General features: G+C 42.9%; 1 protein-coding gene across 1 annotated transcript in view; it reads left to right on the plus strand.

The window, feature by feature from the left end:
* Nucleotides 1–24,390, plus strand: part of LOC144500977 (breast cancer type 1 susceptibility protein homolog) — an 88,129-nt gene that overhangs the window by 22,300 nt on the left and 41,439 nt on the right. Inside the window, exons 8-13 of the mRNA XM_078224476.1 lie at nt 1,782–1,872; nt 2,426–2,474; nt 4,756–4,904; nt 16,839–20,468; nt 22,325–22,407; nt 23,232–23,391. Coding sequence (XP_078080602.1) covers nt 1,782–1,872; nt 2,426–2,474; nt 4,756–4,904; nt 16,839–20,468; nt 22,325–22,407; nt 23,232–23,391 — 4,162 coding nt within the window. The remainder of the gene's footprint in view (nt 1–1,781; nt 1,873–2,425; nt 2,475–4,755; nt 4,905–16,838; nt 20,469–22,324; nt 22,408–23,231; nt 23,392–24,390) is intronic.

The following is a 24,390-nucleotide window of genomic DNA, read 5'->3' on the forward strand; positions in this document are numbered from 1 at the left end:
AAAGATGTGTGGGTTAGGTCGATTGGCCATGCTGAATTACTCCTTACTGTCAGGAGGGACTGGCTGGGGTAGATGTAAGGAGTTGTGGGGATAGGGCCTGGGTGGGAATGTGATCGGTGCAGACTCAATGGGCCGAATGACTCCTACTGCACTGTATGATTCTATAAAAGCATCTAAAAATGATCAGGTGTGAATTGCTCCAGTAGTAGAGACAGATTACGTAGATGACTGTTATAGAAATGTTAAGTTCCACAAGCAGAAACAGTTCACCTGATTGACTGGGTGATTCAGGGCTATAGAAATGCTAAGCTCCACAAAGGAAAGAATTTGAAATACGTAGATAGCCGACTCTTGAGTTTGAAATAACAAAAAGGGAAACAGTATAGTTGTTAACTCCCTCGGAAGCAGGCCAGGCAAGCCAGTCTACATCTCACAACCCATTTCACAGCCAAGGGATCCTGGAACATATTTTACGACTCAGAGATGCTGTAGTGTTGTACCTGGGTCTTAGAACCAAAGCATTGCAGGAAACCTTCGTAAAGGCAGTTTAAATATCTTCACTGGACCAGGAAAAGTTGTTTCGCAGACTTGATCATCAGCCTTGTATTGTGTGGTAACTATAAGCTGAATTTGCCTTGGAGTTATTTAATTTGAATGGTGTTTGGGAAAGGGAAGTCTTTAGTGAGTTTAGGGATATATTTTGGAACAAGGGGTAATTTCTACATAAACTGTGTGTGTGTTTAGTGATTCATGTACTTAAGTATTGTAGTCCTTTTTGTTGTGTATTATTATTTTCAAGTTAATATTCTTTAATAATTATTTATACAATGACTGGACTAGTTTCTCACTGTGGCTCCTCACAATATTCCAAAAAGAAATACACCACCATAGTGCTTTAGGGCTTGAGGTGACTGCTCTCAATATTCCAAAAAAATATATACCATTGGGTTTCATCTGACTCCTCACAATACTCCAAAAAAAAATACACCACCATGAACCGATGTTTCAAGTTGGGACACCCTTGCAGGTAACATAGCGTGGTTTGTGACAATGTTTAACTCCGTTTTCGTGCCTTATCCCCATAACCCTAGATTCCTTTACTGATTGAAAATCTGTCTATCTCAACCTTGAACTTACTTAACGACCCAGCCTCTACATTTATTTCTGCTCCCCACCCCCTCACATATTCTTAACTTCCTTGTATCCTTCGAACATGAGGTGGATAAGCTAACTGGGGAATGAATGGAGTTTTGTTTTTTATGCAAGTGATGGACCTTTGCTTTTGACTGCCTGAGTTGGCAGTTAGAAATTTTCATTGCCGGCTAATCAAACCTCCGATTTCGCCATAAGATTGCAGCTGAGAGTACATTTATGCAACTTAGTATTAACTTTATTTGAAAAATTTTCCCATGTTAATATAATGGTTTGTTAAGATATCCACACAGCAGTGGTTTCATTGCGAGATTCAGATGATGGTCCAGACAATTTATATGATAATTCTGAAGCCCGAGTTGAGACCAGTCTTGCAGTCACTTCCACATGATTTTTTTGTGTGTTCTTTGTTTTTGGAGTTCTAAGTTGACTTTGTTTGTCTGTGGCAGGTATTGTGTCAGACATCAGCCAATGGTCTTCATATGTGACATTTACACTCAAATATTGACAATTGTGATGTAATCACTAGCTTTATCATCATCACCATCATTGTTTATCCATATTGAATGCTAATTATGTTGTATAGTTAAAGACATTCTGAAATAGCTTCTTGTTCTCTTGTACATAAGGTGTGCTCTGACCCTCCTGAATTTGTAAGAAAGGTTTCCTCAAGAAACAAAAGGCAGAAAATAGAGGGCACTTCAGTCTACATTGGACTTGGTAAGAATTCTAATTGAGCAGTATGAAGGGATGATCTTTGTTTTGTGTGATCTGTTGTACTTATCTGGACTGAGTACCCGCCTCCTCTCCCACCTAAACCCAAAAAGGAAAAAATGTCTTTGCTCCTTAGCACACTGGCAATGATGTTGTTTGGCCAGTGGGAGAGCTCTGGCCAATTCTGCTTGCGTCACCTTCCTGGGAAAAGCCCTACATTGCTCCATCGAATAATTGGCAAGCATCAGTGAATCTTTCATTGAAGATAAATGATCTGACCATCTTTTTTTATGGTGTTGGTTGAAAAGTAGATGTGGGCCAGGGCACTGGGAGACTCTCCTATCTGTTTTTTGGATACAGCTCTGGCTCTCCTACTGTGAATGAGATTGTCATTTAATACCTTGTGCAAAAACATGGTCCCTCTGGCAATGCCACGTTACCAGCCTAGATTATACACAAGAGCAAAGCTTAAATGTATGAGTAGAGAATGCTACCACTTGAGTGATAACTAACATTTGGTCATTGTACAATTGTTTGAAGTTTGTCTTCTGTATTACAGATTCAGATTCTTCTGAGGAGCCTTTGTTCAAAACACACGCTAATGTAAAGTAAGTGAAGCTATGCAGATCAGGGGCAGCATGTCCTGTATGGAGCTTTAAAAAAAACTTAATTACAATGTTCAATGTTTCCGAAATACTGTTATATCTTTATCTATTGTGGGAATGTGAAAATAGGTGATCAATCTTAAAATACACCTGGATACATGAAGGAAGAAAAAACAATTTTATTTGTAATAATTGATATTATCTGGACAAATTTTTGATCTGATAGGCTTGCTCGTTGATTTGCCATTTAATTACTGCAGCAAAATTTTATAGTAAGAGTTTTAACAACACCGGGTTAAAGTCCAACAGGTTTATTTGGTAGCAAATACCATTAGCTTTCGGAGCGCTGCTCCTTCGTCAGATGGAGTGGAAATGGGGCTTCCCAGTGTGGAGTTGCACTGGTGTCATCACGCTGTCTAAATGGTCTGGATCACATTAAAGAATTTTCATTTCCACTCCATCTGACGAAGGAGCAGCGCTCCGAAAGCTCGTGGTATTTGCTACCAAATAAACCTGTTGGACTTTAACCTGGTGTTGTTAAAAGTCTTACTGTGTTTACCCCAGTCCAACGCCGGCATCTCCACAGGATAGAGTTTTGTTGACTCGTCACCCATTCGGATTTTTGTGTTTTTTAAAATACCGCTTACAGATTTTGTAATTTTGGTTGGGTAGCCGTTTGAAGTTGCTGATATTTACCAACGTGCTTTTCTGAATTCCCAAGCAAGTGGGTTTTCTAACATTGGCCCAGATTTTACTTGCTGGAGTGAGGTGTTGTGTTGACGGTGAACAGCATCATGACCCCTCTGAGACTGCCGGCAACTTGAGGGTTTAGCACGTGAGCAGATTTAAGATTGAAATGCTGAAACTGCGCCCTGTCATTGACCTCTGCCATAGGCTGCACTGTGCTCCCAGACCACCGGAGCCACCAATCACTGACGCTATTTGAGGTGGTAGGAACTTCTCCTTTTCAGCTCTCGCATTGCCTTTTGAAACACCACAAGAAAAGTTGTACACTGTTTAATTAGACGTAATTGGGATTTTAACAATAATGTGAGCAAAAGCTCAGCGACCGATCTGGCCCTGAGAAAAGGAATTCTCCATCGTGGGGCATTATTAAATATGGCCATTATGATTTTATTACAATATTTTTTTAAACTATTAAATAATAAAATATTTTTCTGAATATTTCAGCTTCTACCTTCACACTGATTATTCTCTAATCTTTTATTTTTCTCCCTGTATTTTTTTTTAAGTGATTGGAATTTAGTGCTTTTCATTTCCCAGTTGGTTGTCTATGAAAATTCTTTAATGTGATCTAGACCATTTAGACAGCGTGATGACACCAGTGCAACTCCACACTGGGAGGCCCCATTGCAATGTACTGCACAGTAAGAGCTGTAAAGTTTTGGATGAGATGAATAAATCTTTCAGCATGACTTTCTTTGAGGTCAGCAGCCAGTGCAGTTGCTTTTCCACTGATGGCAACTCCGAGCTAATTTGCTCAGAAAGATAGGCAGCAGGAAAGAAAATAAATCAAAGTAAAAGCAAAATGCTGTGGATTCTGGAGATCTGAAATAAAAGCAGAAAGGGCGGGGGGCGGGGGGGTGGGGGGGGGGGGGGGGGGGAACGCAGCAGGTCTGGCAGCATCTGTTACAGAGAAGAGTCATATTGGACTCAGAAATGCCAACTCTGTTTCTCCACAGTTGCTGACGGGCCCTGTTGAATTTCCCCAGCGCTTTGTGTTTTTATTAAAGAAATCAAAATTGTTAGTCTGGCATCTTCTTAGCACCTGCCACTATGTGAAACCACGGGTACAAAACCTGATGTTATAGCTGATCAATCATAGAGATGTGCTTTCCCATTCTGCTAGTACTGATTAGTCATTCTGATCCAGATCTCTTTGCACCTTATTTAATTAACTCCTTCACCTGAAACATTGTTTTTGACAACCATTAATATATATTTTTTGAAAACCCTAACTCCACTTAGTTTTGAATGAACAACTGTCGTACCAATAGTTGTAAGTCTCACAACACCAGGTTAAAGTCGAACGGATTTATTTAGAATCACGAGCTTTCGGAGCAGGGCTCCTTCATCAGGGGAGTGGAGCAACGCTCCGAAAGCTCGTGATTCCAAATAAACCTGTTGGGACTTTAACCTGGTGTTGTGAGACTTCTTACTGTGTCCACGCCAGTCCGACACCGGCATCTCCACATCATGGATTCCAAATAATTAATTTACCGAAGACTGAACTCTTAAATTGCTGCTTTGGTTGCTTCCACAGGTCAACACCACATCAAAAACCCGCAGATAAGAAAGCTGCTTCTCAAAAGGAGAAAATTGATCGATGTGACAATGATGAGAAACCTTGTGAGGGAAAGAAACCACAATTATCTAAACCAGTCTTGGAGGAACTGTTTTCATCAGAAATGGGTACGGTTATCTTTGTCAAAGTTGCAGACTTCCAGATTTCTTGTGTGTGTTCTCGTGAAGAGCTGGACACTTCCTGCTGCAATGATTTAATGGGTGGAATTTTCCCCTCCTGTCTGTGGTGATTTTCATGTCAGATGGGAGCAGAAAATCCGGACCTAGGCCAAAAACGATGATTCCCACCAGCAGGAAAACAGTTTGGAATTTTCCCCTCACCACTTTAATGGCAAGTTGATGGTGGGCGGGTTGTGTTTCCCACTGATCCATGGCAGGGACGTCATTTGCGTGCATTACTGTGTCGTGAAGTTTATTAAATATGCCAACCCATCCTCCCTCTCTAGCACTATTGTTAGTGGGAAATTAGACCGGTCTGAATCATGTTTGCTAATAAATGGCGTGCTGCTGTTGGGCCTCACTTTGGTCACGACTTCAAGGTGATTGCAACATTCAGAGCCTACCTGCGCTGCCCAGGTTCTCACCAATATGAGACGCTACACTGGTGGGGCTATAGGATTGCTCTGAATCCACCATTCTCTGGAAAACTGTCTCCCAGCAAGGTCTGTGTGCTCAATTCTTTTAAGGCGCAGCTTGGTGGATAGTGTATGGCCATGGTCTTGTCTGGCTTGGTACTGTGTTGCAGATGGGATGGTCAGGGTTAGAGGAGGTATCTGCAGCCTCTGAAGGGGGTATGTGTTACACAGAGGGAGGTCTGCAATGCTGTAATTCAACATTAAGATGGGACGAAGTGAGGTCCACATTAGGCAAGCGGACATCAACAATCATGAGTTCAGTTGGGAGGGTTGAAATTGAGATTGGATTCCCGATTACTGGGCGAGGCTGGAGAAGAACAGGGAGAGAGCTCCATGGGCACACCATGGGATTCCAGGAAGATCAAAGGGACCCAAACACACTCGGGGAGGGTCAAAGGTGATCTGACATTAACAGCACATTGTCACCAACTTCCAAGCCCAAAGATGTGTTGCATTTTGAAATCAAAACTGAAAGAGTCTCCGCAGGAAGTGTCTGAATCAGTGGGAGGGGCCCTTTCCGGGGGCACCCTCAAGCTGCTTGGAATCTCAGTATTGAAATGGAGTCGCAGCTGAGAGAAAAGAGGAGGACTTCCTTGAGAAGGTACCATTAGAGCCATTGCCTTTGGTTGCACTTTAACAAGAAACTGCAGGAGTCATTAGCTTCACAATAGAGTCAGTCCATTTGAGTTTTAACAGAGAGGTATTTGAAGTTAGAAAATGTGGGTAACTGTTAAGGAAGCACAGCTGCTGCATATTGGCCAGATGTGCTTTCTCCAGTTGGCATGGATGACTGACCAAAGGGCACCCAGTCATTGCTGAAGTGCAAGATGACCTTGATCAGCAAACAATATCATCCATTGCAAGAGTGCCTTTGGTAAGGTAGTACATTTCATGAATGTGCCCAAACCTCTCCCACCATGTAGGATTGAGATGTTTGATGTCATGGTCAACTAGATATGAGTGTTCACATCAGCTGCAAAGTTGTATCAATGAAAAGCTAGTAACTAGACATTGATTTTCTGAATGCAAGTTGGAGGTCAACTATATTTTGCCAGTGTTTATTAATCTCTTGCACCTGGGGCGAAGGAGGATGGAATAGAATTCTGTGCTCAATGCTGCCGCCTTGATGACAGTGATCTGACTGAGGAGGAGAAGGGCTTCGTGCCACCTGGCCCAGTTTCAAGAGGAGACCACCCTGGGATCCGGGGGAGCCCCAGCAACTCAGCGGATGAGGAGGTTAGACCTATCCAACGTACAAAGGTGACTCACCCAATTCGTGATATTGGCACATCACCCTCTGAGTCACTTGGAGGAGAGATGCACCGAGGTGCATAAGGCAACACGATCCATCATTAAGCAGACCATTGGCGTCGTGAAGATGCACTTCCGATGTTTGGACTGCTAAGGTGGGGCTGAGCAGTACACTCCACAGAGGATGTCCTGCATAATTGTCATCCATTACATTCTCCACAATCTTGTGCTTCAAAGGGAGGGATCCGCTGCCAAAGGGCAATCTGAAGGAGGCTAAGAGCTTCTCAGACTCTGAAGGCAAGAACCTGAATTGGGAGATGAGGGACTGAAGGTGCAGTACATGGAATGTGCCACACTGATACCACATGATTCCCGGAAGATTAAGGTACATACAGCAGGACATAGCCACATTCCTTCAGTCCCTTAGTGCCATACCTGTGGACTGAAATGAGTTTGCAACCAGTGACATCAAGAGCAAGTTCAGCATTCAGGCTTTCATCTTGGACTCATGATTCACTGGGCCCTAATCTTTGGAAAAGCCAGTGGCAAACCTTGCATTAATGTGCTCTGGAATGTGAAAGTGGCCTCAACATCTGAAATGCTGCATTAAAAGATTTGATGAAGTAGTGGATACCTGGAGAGAGAGAGAGCATCATGGCTGCAAGTCTTGTGCTTAATGAAGGCAGCCTTCCCATTTGGAGATGTAATTATAACCGTATCTCCATGGCTAGTGAGGATGCCAAACTCCATGTTCTGTAGAAGGGTTACATGGACTCTATGTTAACCAAGCTTATTCAGCATTTTCTGTTGTTTGCTGAATTCCATGCTATCTTATAAAGAGTATGGTTGCAAACACATTTTGCATACATTTCCAATAAAGAGTTTGACACATTTCCTTAACACAACATAACGGTAGAGCAATTACCACGAGTCAGCTACACAACACACAAATGTGAGGCTCACAAGGAAAAGTGAACACTGCGAAGCATGGCTCACCCTCACAGTAAGAGGGGATACAGATGCATATGCGTGACACTTCCACATGTTCAACATAGGTGCATGATATTAACAGTGATTGAACACCCATCATCCAGAAGTGATTACAAATCTTCTTAATTTTTCTAACCCTACCGCTACGTCTGCAGTAGAAGTGGAGGCAGCCTCATGACTGGTATGTCCTGTTGTCTTTGATGACTTTGGTGAGCATCCTCTAGAGGGCCAAGTGCTGGAGGGCCTTGGCCTGCTGTGGGACAGGTGAACCCTCCTAACGCTGGAGGTACTGCTGGAGGTGATAGGGCCACAGGTAGAGGGAATTGGGTAAAGCTGGACACTGGCAGTCACCTGGGTGAATGGCACTGTGGTCTCCAGCTGGTGGTCCTCCTCCCTCTGGGTTCCCGAGGAGCTCTGCCTGACTCCGAAGAGAAGGGCTTCCTGGAGGGAGATCTAGGTGCCCACCTCTGCCCTCTTGCTCGCCACGGATGGATCCCACTGAAGACAATAACAATGGAGTGCAGGTCAGAGTGCAAATCCAACAAGATCATCTGGACCGGGATTTCCAAGGCAGTCACTGCCCTTCCCACTGAGACATCTAGATGCTCGCATGTTGGAGCCATGACATCAGAATGCGTACGGATTCCTCCATCCTTTGCTCTAGTCTGTTGACTGCCTCTTACAACTCTACCACTGCCTGTCGTTTCATCTCCAGCTTGTGTGAAATGACTGTTTTGTAAAGCTCATCATCAGATTTGGAATCAATGTGTGGTTGATCTCCAGCAGTCTTCCGAGTGCCAGAGACCTGGACCAACATTGCCTCTGACTGCTGTGAAGACATGTTCGTGAGGTATTCCCCAGAATGTGATCCTTATAGAATAAGGAGAATATGCCTTCTCCATAACTAGGACCCACCAAGGTGTGTTTCTGAGTTGGGAGCAGGTACAAGTGAATGCAGTGACTAATCTTCGAATGGCTTCTCAGCTTCCTCATCTGACATGGCCTGGGGCCTGGTGCTCTGCGTGGACCTGCTGGTGCCTGTACGAGAGAGCAAATAAACTTTTAGTTCATGAACAGACTGAAGACAACATTGTCACTCACTGAGAATGTCAAGATGTGATGACCTCATGGGGGGTTCATCTGTACTAGTTTGCCGGGGGAGGCTGATCTTGCCTTGCCCACAGGAGCGGACTAAAGCCCTTGTCCACTAACTTGTCGGCATCCTCCTCAAAATTTGGTTAGCTCCAGGATGTTGGCCCTCTCTCCTCCAGTATGGGATCTCTCCTTGTGGTAATCTTGGCCTGCACGAAGACAAATGAATGGAATGTTAAGAGAAGAGATGGAGGACAGGTTGGGAAGCATGCATGCCAGCTGCTGTAAGGACTGAAGATGAAAGTTTGTAGAGTATGATAGATGAGATGCTGGTGATGTTAAAGTGCACGCGAGACGATCAGTGGTAATCTGTCCTTCAGTAATACAGTTTCCAGTGTGAGAACCCTTTGAATGCATGATGCCATTATGAGAGTGTGAGATTGGAGTAGACAGCATGACAGCACAGCGGTTAGCACTGCTGCCTCACAGCGCCAGGGATCCGGGTTCCATTCCGGCCTTGGGTCAGTGTCTGCATGGGTTTCCTCCGGGTGCTCCGGTTTCCTCCCACAGTCCAAAGATGTGTGAGTTAGGTCGATTGGCCATGATAAATTACCCCTTCGTGTCAGGGGGATTAGCAGGGTAAATATATGGGATTACAGGAATAGGGCCTGGGTGGGATTGTGGTCGGTGCAGACTCGATGAGCCGAATGGCCTCCTTCGGCACTGTAGGGATTCTATGGCTCACCTTGGCGAAGCAGATGAAATCATTCATCTTTCTGCACCATATGGTGTTTCTCGGTCAATGGCCCAAGGCGCTGACTTCCTGTGCAGATGTCTGCCAGACTGGCAAGGTGAGATTGGTGGCCTTTCTTGAAACATCCCTGGGGTAGAGGACATCCTAGTGTTAGCAGACTACACTAATGAGGGCCTCCAGGGGGTCATTAATAAATCTTGGGGCAGCTTTCTTCTTTGACGCAGCCATAGGCGTGATTTCCCACCTTGTCACCTCGTGAGAGGAATGCTGCAGAACCTGTCCGCCCCAGTACTTTGTTTCAGAAACGGATATTATCTGCAACTTATTACTTTATGAAATATTGAATTCAAGAAACTTAAAATTGTTAATCATGTGTTTTGTGAATGGAAGTCAAAATAATTGTTAGCTAAATAGTTTTTTCTCCATGCTTTTCATTAACATTTGTTTTCTTACATCGTTATTCTTCTGGTAGTCTCCTCCCAAACTTGTCCCATGCAATTGTGATATCTTATGCACCACAGTATATACTACCCACTGATTCAAAGCCAAGTAATCTCCTGGTAGAAACGCAAAACCAGGTTCAAAGCTCATGACCAAATAAGTACAAAAACGGGGAATTTCTGCTCCAACCCCCTTTTGTGATCAAAACTGAGATGCCCTGCGATACCTCAATTTATTAGGCTATTAATTGATTGTTAAGCTTAAGATTTGAATAAATAAAGACTCTTTTGGCTGCTCATCAGTCAGCTTCTTCCCTTGTCCTAATGTCACTTTATTTTATGTCGAGGTTATAAATTGCAGGAGGAAGAGGCATTTTATGTCCAAGTTTTACATCTTGCACTCATCAGGACATTCGCAAGAGTACAATATAAGCGAAATCAACAAATTTAGACAGTATGAGAAGAAATTGCTGATTGGCTGGCAAATGAACTCTAATTGGTAGAGGCATTGCCATGAAGAATGCACCGGTTGATGTGCCTGCCAGTTAACTGCCAAGTGTTGTTTAAAATTTAAACCAAACAGCTTGACTCTGGTCATGACATTGCCCTGAGGAATGAACGAGCGAATGGCTGCATCTTATTTTAGCTAAAACAGGCACTATGTGTGTACGTATTTTTGCTGTCTGCAAAGAACAGGGCCCTGCATGTTAATTTACAAAGCTTCCAGGACATGCGAACGCATCACACTGCCAGCACCAGTTGATGGCAGGCACCACAAATTGGTGCGTTCTTTTTGGCAACACCTCTACCAATCAGAGTCCACTTGGCAACCAATGCTGCTCCTACAACATAAATTTGTTCATTCCCTTAACATTGTCTTGCACCCAGGAAATGTACAAGAATACAATGATCAACAAAAAAATCTATTTTGCTTATGAGCAATACTCAAATTCTGTACTACCAAAAGACTAGTATTATAAACACTTGACTATTACCCATGTTTCTCACATTTGGATTTCATCAAAATTCAAAATCATTTAAAGTTGCTATCCCTTTCTATTAAATTTCAACTTTGAGCTATGAGCGATCACTTGAACACTGGTTGTTACTGTGTGATTTTATTTATTTATTTTAATTAAAATTAAATGCTTAGCAGTATAATCACTCCACATGACTGTTTCTCCTATAATTTCATTTTGCAAAGCTTGCCAGCCTCTCGCTGCTGCTGCCCCCCTCCCGCCGTGCGCTGCTGCCCCCCTCCCGCCGTGCGCTGCTGCCCCCCTCCTGCGCTGCGGCTGCCTCTCTTTCCCACCCTCCCGCCCTGCGCTGCTTCCTGCGCTGCTTCCTGCACTGTTTTTAATGGATTTTCTCCTCCACAATATTTTGCTGCTCTGCCGATACCATCTGCCATTCCTCTACCATTTCTCTGCTAGCCCTTATCTGTACTATAAATCTCTGTACTTCTCTTTCTGGGCAAGATAGTAGTTATTGTCAAACTTTGGTAACTTACAGCTCACCTGAAGAAGGGGACTTGGAGCTCCGAAAGTTTGTGTGGCTTTTGCTACCAAATAAACCTGTTGGACTTTAACCAGGTTAAACTTCTTACTGTGTTTACCCCAGTCCAACGCAGGCATCTCCACATCACAACTTACAACCTCCCAGGTTTCACCTATTGCCATCTCATGGTTAAAACAATTACTGATAAATAACACCTAATTGATGAAGTGCTGGAGGAAAATTGATTAAAGTAAGACAAGTCCGAATGATCAAGCAGTTTTTGCAGTTTGATGGCTCCTGTACTGCTGGCATCAGTAGAAAGTAGGTAGTTATGTAGATTACAATGTTTCTTTGATCGCCTTATTCTGATCAATATTGCGCAGAACAAAAGTGCCTGGCATCATTTGGCTTCTGTGTCATGTGGAATCGATTGATGTCCTGGAGGTATTGTTTCATTATCTTGAAGGTCCTGGGGTGAAAATTTACAGGCACAGTCTCTTTATTGGATATTCTAAAGGAGATTATTCAATTCCTTTGTTGGAAGATTAACTAATGGTGTAAATTGGACTTTTTTTTGTCTGAAAGAAGTGGACTTCAAGGCTAGCTGGTCAGGTTTTCTTTGTTGGTAATTTATAGGGTGAGTCTGATCTTAATCTTTAATTTATCGTCTTATCACCTATTTTCCAAATGCATTCTCCCTGAATTCCTTGGGATCAGAAGCAGCTGCTTATCCCAAAAAGATATGCTTGTCTTTTCATTATAATGTCACTCAGTATAATCTTGGCCCTATGCAATGTGTGTTGGCTTTAACATGCTTATTGCAGAATTTTTCTAGCCGAGACACATTTCACGTAGGGGTTCTCATTTTGCTTTCCAGGCATCCATTTTCATACATGTTCCACTGTCAGTTCTTCTCCCACCATCAGCCCACCCACCCTGATATTTCCCCGCAATCCATGTATTTTTAAGCCGCACGGTGACACAGTGATTAGCACTGCTGCCTCACAGCGCCAGGGACCTGGGTTCGATTCCCGGCTTGGGTCACTGTTTGTGTGGAGTCTGCACGTTCTCCCTATCTCTGCATGGGTTTCCTCCGGGTGCTCCGGTTTCCTCCCACAGTCTGAAAGACATGCTGGTTAGGTGCATTAACCTGAACAGGTGCTGGAATGTGGCGACTAGGGGAATTTCACGGTAACTTCATTTCAATGTTGCATTGTAAAGCCTCGCTTGTGACTAATAAATAAACTTTAAAACTTTTTTTTAGAAAGCTTTAAGCTGCAAGAGGAGGGGTGAAAGGTTAGTGTGGCAGTGCAGAGAATATCTGAGGTGACTGAAACGTTGACCCAATGACAGGGTGATGTGAGAAGAGGAGCAATGTACAAAAGACCAGATTGAAGTTATTGGCAGGTGTAATGTTGGACAAACTTCAAGATTGAGACAGACCCATGAAAAAAAATTGGACAAATATACAAGAATTTTATTTCCTTTGGGTTGAAGCACACAGAGTCATTGTACATCAGTGAAGATGGGGCCCATGGGTAAGCAGGAATTACTGTGGAACATCGGCACAAATGACTGAATTTTTAACATGTTGGAGTTTGTGGGGGATGGAAAATTGGCAAGGAAAATACTACACAAATCTAGTCTAGAGGTGACACATAGAATCCTACAGCGCAGAAGGAGGCCATTTGGCCCATCAAGTCTGCACCACAATCCCACCCAGGCTCTATTCCCATAACTAGCTAGTCCCCTGATACTAAGGGGCAATTTTAGCACGGCCAATCCATCTAACCCGCACATCTTTGGACTGCGGGAGGAAACCGCAGTGCCCAAAGGAAACCCACACAGACATGGGGAGAATGTGCAAACTCCACACACACACTGACCCAAGCCAGGAACCGAACCCGGGCCCCTGACGCTGTGAGGCAGCAGCGTTAGCCACTGCCACCGTGCCGCCCCATTTATTTATGACACATATAAGTATTAAGTAGCAGTAAGAGAGGAAATTTCGTTAACATCTTCATAATGACTGAGAAATAGTGGCAAATACTCCACTTTTGGCCAAACGGGATGCTCGGGAATGCATTGCAATTTATAGTTGAGACCTAATGTTATGAACTACATCGTAAGATTCAGTGGAAATGAATTTAGGAGTGGAGAGAGCAATTTTTGCTGGAGAAACTGTTACATTCATATAGTAGTAATAGAGCTGAATATCGGAGAAAAGACAGGATCTCAGACACTGCAAAGATCAAGGGGGATAATTTATCATATTAAAACGGTCTCTATACTTTGAGGTATACAGAGGCTTGATTGAAAGGACTTTAGCTGGGAGCTTTCGGAGAGGTGGACATGGAGGGGAGAAGTGCTATCGCAACTTCTTCACTCGTCAATATTTAAAAATGGGATGGTAATTGGGAGAGGCTAGATGGAGTAAGGGTGGACTTTTTGAGGAAGGCAGTGATTACCATTTTGAATGGGAAAGGGATGGCACTTGTGCAGAAGGCCTTAGTTTAAAAAACAATAAGGCTGTGGCTGAAGGTGGCTCTTGCAGAAGATATGAGTTTGGAGAGGCAGGGTGAGTAATGCGCAGGAAAAACAAGTATTGTAGGCTAAGAGAAGTTTGGAATCCAGAGGAAGAGTGAGAGAGGAAGACTAGGTTGTCAGAGTGGCAACTACATGTGATGTCCATCTCAGTGGTGAAGCAATCCATGGAGTTTCGGGGACAAGGTAATCAATTTGTGAGATTGGGGAAGGATGTCGGGAAATAAGAACCATCACTTACCATAAAGTACAGGAATGTTTGAATTGCTCTTATTCCCAAGATGATCCTGGACCATTGGCTGACTTGATTGAGGATAATGAGACACAGTGGTACTTAACATAGTATAGAATCAAAGAATTCCTACAGTACAGAAGGAGGCCATTCAGCCCATCGAGTCTCTACTGACCACAATCCCACCCAGGCCCTATTCCCGTAACCCCACACATTTACCCTGCTAATCTTCCTGACACTAGGATCAATTTAGCATAGCCAATCAACCTAACATGCACATCTTTGGACTGTGGGAGGAAACTGGAGCACCCAGGGGAAACCCACACAGATACGGGGAGAAAGTGCAAACTCCACACACTGACCCGAGGCCAGAATTGAACCCGGGTCCCTGGCACTGAGGCAGCAGTGCTAGCCACTGTGCCACCGTGCCGCCCTAAATATAGCAAACTCTAATATTGAATGAATGACTGGACCAGCTGTGTGCCAGATGTCCTCTATTCAGGAACCTGAAGGGTATGAAAATGTGAGTATGGCACAGTGTTTGCAACAGGGATATCAAAGGCAGAGGGAGGGATGAGTTGAGCAGGGGCAGAAAGAATTGGGAGTTTGAGAGCGATTTACTGAGGGTAACTGAAGAATAGTATTTGCCCGAGAGTCAGATGATGAGGTTTGGGGGAATGGTTTACTAAAGAAGAGGAGGAAGTGAACAGAAATGTTTCTATGTTGAGGGAGACCATAAGAAACAGCAAGGTTGAGGGGTTAGCCATGGATTCTGGGGGAGGTGAGTTTAGATGATGCATTAAACATCTTTTTATGTCACTAACTTGCTCTTTGCCGGTTGACGATTCCATTTACATTGGCCAAGAATGCTTTTTGTCCAAGAATTGTTGTTCCCATTCTTGGAGATTTTAGGCTGGTTGTTCTACCCTCTGACTAGGGTTGGTGGAGCAGTGTGAGGAGCACAAACTGTGTGATTATGGTAACTCAATTACTGCTTGGTCCAGGGATGATATTGGATGCTCACAAATTGTTAATTGCTGGTATTAGAGTCATAAAGGTTTACAGCATGAAAACAGGCCCTTCAGCCCAACTTGTCCATGCCGCCCTTTTTTTTTCAAACCCCTAATCTAATCCCAATTGCCCGCATTTGGCCCATATCCCTCTATACCCATCGTACCCATGTAACTATCTAAATGCTTTTTAAAATACAAAATTGTACCTGCTTCTACCACTACTCTGGCAGCTTGTTCCAGACACTCACCACCCTCTGTGTGAAAAAATTGCCCCTCTGGACACTTTTGTATCTCTCCCCTCTCACCTTAAACCTATGCCCTCTAGTTTTAGACTCCCCTACCTTTGGGAAAAGATATTGACTATCCAGCTGATCTGTGCCCCTCATTATTTTATAGACCATTGATAGACTATTGTCTATCAATTTTTTCCATTTCATGGGGAAAAATCTCTAACATGAACCCCCCCCCCCCCTCTAAACTCCAACGCATACAGACCCAGAGTCCAAACGACAAACTCTTCATTCCAGGGATCATTCTTGTGGACTCTTTCCAAGGCCAGCACATCCTTCCTTAGATATGGGGCCCAAAATTGCTCACAATGCTCCAAATGGGGTCTGACCAGAGCCTTATACAGCCTCAGAAGTACATCCCTGCTCTTGTGTTCTTGCCCTCTCGACATGAATGCTAGCATTGCATTTGCCTTCCAAACTGCTGACTGAATCTGCACATTAACCTTAAGAGAATTTTGAGCAAGGACTCGCAAGTCCCTTTGTGCTTCTGATTTCCTAAGCATTTTCCCCAAAAACTCTTTCTATCTTCTTTTATATTACTAGCTAGCTTACACTCATATTTCATCTTCTCCCCCTTATTGCTTGTTTAGTTGTCCTCTGCTTCCTTTTAAAGGCTTCCCAATCCTCTGGTTTCCCACTAATCCTCGCCACTTTGTCTGCTTTTTCTTTTGCTCTTATGCTGTCCTTGACTTCCCTCGTCAACCATGGATGCCTCGTTCTCCCCTTAGCATGTTTCCTCCTCCTTGGGGGATGAATTTTTGTTGCACCGCCTGAATAACCCCTCAGAACTCCTGCCATTGCTGTTCCACTGTCTTCCCTGCTAGGCTCCCTTTCCAATCAACTCTGGCCAGCTCCTCCCCTCATATTTGTAGTTACCTTTATTTAATTGTAATACTGTTACATCTAATTTCAACCTCTCCCTCTCAAACTGCAGGGTAAATTCTATCATATTGTGCTCACTGCTCCCTAAGGGTTCCTTCACCTTAAGTTCCCTAATCAAGTCTGCCTCATTACACATCGCCAAATCCAGAATTGTCTGTTCCCTATTCTGGATCTTAATGTTCTGTTGTCAGCAACTGAACATTAATTAATTAATTTCACTAAAAAGTCAATTGGCAGGTAACTTGGAAATTTTTTGTGTGAAGGGGGGGGGGGGGAGTTGCTTTCCAAGGTTTTGAATTTAAATTCAGCTTTTAAGCTTATTAAGAATATCTATACAAGCAAAGTAAGAGATGAAAAAAGGCTATTTTGCCAATCAAAACTAATCCTAAGTTATTGTGTCTGAAAACGTGTTTAATTTGTAGATGATAATGAAGTGTCAGAAGAAACTGCAAACACGGACGCCGGCGATTATTCCTGTGCCACTGAATCTGAAACAGCGCAAAAACAAATGATTGAGAACATATCTGAAAGTAACTTCTGTAGCCCAGAGGTGCCTGGCAAGACCTTTGCAAATGAGAGCTCATTGCAAGTTGCTGCAGAATGGGCGAATAAGCAAAATTGCATTGATGGAAACAAACTTTGCACTGACAGTGCAATGCCCTTTTCAGAAAAATGTGTATTAGAAAAAGATGTGAATCAGTTGGTTAACGATGAAGAGCTGAACCAAAAAACTTCTACTTGGGTGGTTGGAGATGGAGGTACAAGCCAATCGGTTCCAAAGGTGTCCAAAAGAAAAAGCCAGCGAATTATCAAGAAAGTCAGTGAATGGTTGTCCAAAATTAATGTTGATGAGGTGACAGCTCTTGGTGTTGAATCTAACCCACGTGACAAGAATACGGAGCCAGATTCCTCAGCAGAAAGAGAGAGCTCTGCCTCTGGTGAGGAAGCTTCTAGTTCGGAAGACACCGAAAAAGTCAAATGTGATCTTGTCTCACCTTTAAAAGAAAAAAATGTGGCAAAGAAAACTGCGACTGATGTTAAAAATAAAATCTTTGGGAAAACCTATAAGAGAGACAAGAGAAAAAGTGCTCCAGTAAACTGGAGTTTTAATTCTGACAGCAAAAGCGATGACTTGGCTTCTCACAGAGGAGACGTCTTTGACACCAGTTGCAATAAAACTCAAAAAGGAAAAAGAAAAAGCACTGGACTCCACCCTGAGGACTTCGTAAAGAGGACTGTTAATGAAGAAGACAACTATGACAGTGGTGTTCAGAATGAAAAAAGACGAATAGACCCCAAGGAGAATGTTCCTCTGTCTACGGACATTGAATCCGAGACAAATAAAGAAATACAACATGCACCATCTGACATTAGACAAATTGACAAGCTAGCTGTTACTACTCTGACTACGGTTGCAGTTTGTAGTGACATGATGGAAGACTCTGAGCAAAATGTGCAGCAGCCAGACTTGGAGTTATGCAAACCTGATGCTGAAATGAAGAAACAAATAGCCAAAGGTTTGGGGAAAAAAGGCAAAAAATCGTCAATAAAACAGACGAGAAAAAAAACTAAACCTTTGCTGCTGGTCAGTCAGCTTGTAAGGGCCGATGGAAATCCGAGAAGCAACCCAATTGACATGAATGAGAACAAGATTGACAGTTTCCCCAGTAGCGAAGAACCAGTGAAGGCTGAACTCGAAATGAGGACGACCAGAAGAAGCAGCAGCAGATTAAAATTACTGGATGAAAAGTTGATCTTGCAAGACAAAAACAAAGGGAAGAAATCTAAAATAACCACCTTGCATACACTCCTCGCACCTGATACAGGCATTGAACCTTTAGCAGAGCCTAGTGAAGAAAATACTGCTGCAGGAATGATATGTGTAGAAACTGAGAGTCTACCCATGCAGGATATTATCGTTCAAACTTATAATGAACAGTTACCTAATGATAGCTATTCAAAACAAGATTATGTAGCTTCTCCTGGATCACTTGGGAACTCTAAGGTAGAGGAGCTTGAAGACAATGATGTGCCAAGATTATCGAAGAGTATGCACCAACAATTAAGGGACCATGATAAAACAGCAAAAACGGAGGATGTTACCATGTCAGCTGAATGTCCAAAAGTAGCATCTGGTACGCACTCGGAGGATTCGGGTTCACAAACCAGCTTGTTACTACTACGGCCTGTTCCTGGGGAAAACCATAGTGACCTAAAAGTACGTTTCAGTTATACAGGTGCAGATGAAGTGAACCCAAATGGTGCAACACCTTTGGCTGTGTGTGATTCCAGAGTAGGGACTCTAAACAGTGAAGAGAAGAGCAGTGAAGGAGTATCTATCAAACAACAGATAAGACCAAAGGAGGTAAATTATGACAGTGAGGAGAACACTGAGCTGCTTCTAAAGTCATTCAAATTATCAAAACGAAGATCATTCATTCTCATGTCAGGACCAGAGCGTCAGTCTGTAGAAGGTGGATGTGCAACAGCTCCAGTCTCCAAATGTACTGACGCTATGGCCAGTTGTAAATCAAAGCAGATCAACAGAGGAGATGCAGTTAACAGAGATTATGATGGAAATGTTGCTACAGATCAGGAAATAGGAAAAGTGAATTTGGACAAAGCTGGTTCTCCGATCAAAGAAGCTGAGGTTACCAATGGCGTTAAAAGTAAACCCTGTACTTCTGAATTGGATACTGTACTGCAGCTATCAAACAGGGAAGGTCGTGATCCTGTTGAAATCGTGCCTCCAACAGCCTCAACCCTTGGATCGCCTCTTCCTCCTGTACTTCCACAGCATATCCAGGAGGTGGTGCCTCTATCAAGTAGCAGATCGAAGGGAAAACGGAACACCAACCGACCGAGAAAGTCGAATAGCAGTAGTTCACTGGTTAACGTAGAGAAAGAAGTATTTGATTCTGATAGATCAAGCCAAGCCACAGTCAGTGGATACTTGAAGAGCAACACAAACAACAATTCTTGTCTTAAAAGAACCCCAAACACAGTTAAAGACAGAGCCTTAGAAATACCTATCAACCAAGATATTCAGCAAGATGGTTTAAGTACAAGACTTGATTCCAATGCCCATCCAGAGTCAGAATTATTGTTTTCAACTAGAGATCCACTTGGTCAAGAAAATAATGAAAAAGATACTTATCAAGAAAAGAAACCAGATCAATTGTTAAAAGAGAGAGAATTGTATAAAAATTGTGAATTGCTTGAAAATGTTCCTATGGCTGTAGAAAGCTCTACAGAAAGTGAATTAGTTAAACTAACTGATGTTGAAAGATACCACTCTCAGCCTATGTTTACTAATGTACAAGAAAGCATTATTGGAGGAAATAAAACTGGTGACAGCAAATGCCCGCAGAATTCACAGATGTCTTCCATGACTCCTGATGGGCTGCTACAGAGTACTGAAGAAAGCCTAAATAAAAGCAGGGATGAACTGGATGGAATGCAAAGTAAATGTGAGATGGGAGAGGGCAAAGAACAACTGAAACAAAATGAAGCAGCGGGAGAGAAACTGAAGAGGAGCTCTGGGAAATCTTCAACACCAGACCAGGTTCGACGTTTGAGGAAGCGACCAGTTAAACTCTCGACCTCAGAGTCTGAAACCAGCGATGAAGAGCTACCCTGTTTCCAGATTTTTGGATTCAATGGGTTGGGGTCAAATGCTCCATCCGTGTCACAAAGTCCCTTAAGCGCAATCCACCCGTCTTCAAAAGGCTCGCTGGTACAACCTTTTTCATTGCCAAGCAGCAGCACAGCAGTTAAAAAGACTGAAGTAAATAAATTAGAAGAAAATGTAGATGGCGGGAGCTCTCCCAGAAATGAATGCCTTGCTCTCAGCCAAGAATCTGGGGAATCCCCTGACTTGTTCTCTTCTCACTCTGATGGTTCATCGCCTGATGCCAGTCCACGATCAAAAGCGAGCAGTAAGACTCGCAAGCAAATAAATACTTTAACTGAATCAGATAATCGGGATGAAAAAATTGACGGAAATGTTGAAGAAACTTGGGAAGCTTCATATCTGCAGCCACACAGTTTAGGTATGGTAGTCATTAATAGTCATTTTAGGAAACTATCATGGTTGGAATGTGCCTTGACCCACAACATTCAATGTAAGCGTTGGACATGAGGCAGCAAAGTTCTATTGGTGACTTAGCTGCTGGCTGGGAAATTTGAACAATTTTTTTAGGCAAAACTTTCCGGTGACTTCCAACTTTGAATCTGAGAAAACAGTTGTTTGTATTCTTTTTTTTCCCTCTGAGTAACCATTGAAGGAAAATTTGTGCATAAAGACTGAGATTAAGCAATTAAGGTGACTAGACATTTCATATTCCAAATCTGGTCTGACTTGAAACCGCAGGCAGCACAACTTCATTCAAAAAGAAAAACAAATTGTAATATTAACAACACAAGAACAGAAAATGCTGGAAAAAAGTCAGCAGGCCTGACAGCATCTACAGAGAGAGAATAAAGCCAATGTTTCGAGTCAGGATGACCCTTCGTCAGAGCTCTGTTCTCTCTCCACAGATGCTGTCAGACCTGCTGAGTTTTTCCAGCATTTTCTGTTTTTGTTTCAGATTCCAGCAACCACAGTATTTTGTCTTTGATAACAGTAAGCCCACTTTTCATCTACAATGATATTGTCTCTTGTTGACAAACGATAGGAATGTAAATGTGTTGGAAGGTGCATCCAAGGTATGTTGTAGGTTCAGCAATGCTCTTAGTCTCTCCATTTTATGGCTCCATTGTCACTGATATTAAATTTTCATACATTTTTACTGTTCAGAGACTTGTGTCAGGTAATGGATGAACAGGGACCTGCTACTCCCCTTTTTTGGGATTCGGTATAAGGAGAGCATGAAAATAAATAGTCTGTGGGTCAGTTAGTGGAGGTTGTCTCGTAGGAGTTAAAAGGAAAGATAGTTCTGGAGGTGGAAATAGAAACCAGGATAATCAGTGAGGAAGATGCAAAGAGGATCAAAGGTAACCTTGGAGGTAAGAATATTTTTCAATAGCATCCCTACAGTTTCTATTTGGCCCATTGAGTCTGCGCTGACTATCTGTCAGAGCAGCTTACCCAGGCCCAACCCACCATTTTCCCCCCCCACTATCCTTGCAACCCACACATTTACTCCACACAATAGTGGCATATTCTGATACCTGCATCTCTGTAAAGGTGGGACAGTTAATACAACAAATGCCTTTACTGCTTTTTATCGCATCCAACAGCTGGCATTCTCCCAACCAAGTAGTGCAGCGGGCCGGGAGACATCAGCGGGCGGTGGGTCGGGTAGGCCAGCGAATGTTCAGGGGGTGGTGTTGGGTAGGCTGGCGATGGGTGGGGGGCTGCAAAAGACATAAGGAGGCCAGCAATCAGGAGGCTGGCAATGGGAGAGCCGGTGAGCATGCGCCAACCTTCCCACTGACAGATCAGAGCATGTGCACTGGCCCGCTCAGCACTATGCTGCCGGCCTCTCGGGTTGGATGAGACCCTGTCCCCCACTTACCAGCGTGAATCTTTCTGAGGCACTCCGGAGATTCATCCTGGTAAGTACTGCCAAAAGACATGCGGGAAATTTTCCCGTTTTCCTGCTCATTGGGCACTTAAGTTTCTTTTAGGAGAATCCCGGCCCACGTACAAAATTGCATCCTTTCAATAACGCATCAGGCAAAATCCAAATTTTGAGAAGGTGAGGGGGAATGGAGCACTAGATTTTATTTTGGTGGTGTCTGATTTAAACACAGAACTACTGCTATAAATTATTAGTGCAGGGTGAGAGTATGTTGTTTATTGAACTCGTTTTCCACATCTAAGGATTCAGATGCACCTATCCCAGAGTCAACATGCAAGTATAGGTTGTTATAATCGTAGTTTTCCAAATGTGTTTGCCTGCAGAAGATGTGAAGGTACCTGGCAATGACAGTGATGCCAGCCATACAGAGGACTCCTCACCAGAGAGCGAAATTCTAACCACGCAGGTAACACAATGGTATAAATTAACATCAAATTCAAAAGTTGAAATGTGCTGTGAGAATGATCTCTAATCACTAATTCATACTAAGATAAAAGACTTGATTGTGTGGAGGGGTGGGGAGGGGGGGGGGGGTGGTTGGTGAGGGGAGTGAGGGAGCAGTATTTTTTCCACAAAACAAGTCTATAGAATTGACAGCCATCTAAAACAGTCCTGTTTCTCCCACTTTCTTTTTAATTGTTGGTTAATAGCAAGTTGAAAAAAGATGGTGAAATACTATGTAAAACATGGTAGTTCCTTTTGAACCAGCAGAGGGTCAGGGTTGAATAATATCAGCTAAATCAATGTCGAGAGTTATAGCTAAATTATCATGAGGAGGGAGCTACAAATTTCCCAAAGCCCCATCTTGGAAATTTCATCTGCAGCTATTCACCTCCCTCGTGACATTCGGTAGCATCAAGACCTTAATGGTATAATATATATGTGGTCTTGTTGAAAATCGGTTTTTGGTACAGTAAGTAGCCATGTCCCATATCTTGCTGCACACTTGTATGTTCTCACTCAATACTTTAGGGAAATAATTGATTTTTAGGTGAAAATTGATTTTTTGTTTGTGAGGTCTGCCATCAGCATGGCAGTCGGATTAAAAATCTTCCACATAAACCTGGAAGCTGTTGAGACCCAAGTGGCTTTTGCAATCATAATAGAATGGCAATTGCCTTGTTACTAAAATATTACATTGAATTAAAATCACAAGCTGCATTTAGTGAACCATTCTTTTTTTTAAATAAACATTTTATATCAACTGGAAACTCTGTTTTACCTCCCAAGCAAAGGTATGCAATACAGAATAACATAAAACAGCTCGAGCATGAAATGGCGGTGCTCGAAGCAGCCCTGGATGAACATGGAAGCCAAGACACTGAAGACTTGCTCTCAACAAAGCATCCAGAGGACTGTCCAGATTTGGTTGAAAATCGAGATAGAACAGGTACTTCATTGATTTAAAAAAAAGAGTAAAGCACTTAATAAATAAAATTGTAGAACTCCAGAGTGGTAGATGGTGAGAGTTTTATTGGGCTGTTTTTGTGCAGATGTTGCTCCTGGCATTTACAAAAATTAAGTATCAGATGAAAATGTCTTGTGATTTTAAATTAGGTTGTTGCAATTATGGAGTTTATAAGGTTATATCTGGAGTTGTGTCTCCAAGGTAAAGTGGAAGTGATTATGTGACTTGTTCTGAAGTCGACCTGACAATATTAGTAAGTAGTCTCACAACACCAGGTTAAAGCACTCACCTTCATCAGGTGAGTCGGAGCAGCGCTCTGAAAGCTCATGCTACCAAATAAACCTGTTGGACTTCAATCTAGTGTTGTGGGACTACTTACTGTGCCTACCCCAGTCCAACGCCGGCAACTCTACATCATACTGACAAGCCTGGGTGGTTTGATTATTCATGAACGAAAGAAGGTTTAGATTGTTTTCCTGGGAAGAAGGTACAAGATATTTATGCTTCAAGACAAAGGCAACAGCCTGTGTGTTAACAGCGGAGACTGAGGTCGGAATTTTACTGCCCTGATTCCAGAGTGGGCAAGGCTCACAGAACGGAAATCTTAGTTGGACTCGGGCGGGATTTTATGATCTCGAGCAAGGTCATAAAATCCCACCCTGAGAGTCTCAAGTCCCAAAGAAGTGTTGTGAATGTTAGGCTGTGTAAATAGTTATGTTTTAAACTGTCCACTTAGTTTCACCAGGGAAGAGAGTTGGGCTTTCAAGGAAAGCAAATTTTAATTTTAAATTTACATCTTAGTTAAATTACACTGAGCACATCAGATGTACAAGTTTCAAATATCATTTCAAACATACAAGTTCAAAGGTATCCCAATACAGTTTATCTTTTTCACAGAGTATTTACAAACACTCAGCACATTGGATGACTTGCTCCACTGTTTCCATTCATTACTTAGACACAAATACCCATCAAATACTT

Source organism: Mustelus asterias, chromosome 11 (genome assembly GCF_964213995.1).
Source record: "Mustelus asterias chromosome 11, sMusAst1.hap1.1, whole genome shotgun sequence".
Taxonomy (NCBI): domain Eukaryota; kingdom Metazoa; phylum Chordata; class Chondrichthyes; order Carcharhiniformes; family Triakidae; genus Mustelus; species Mustelus asterias.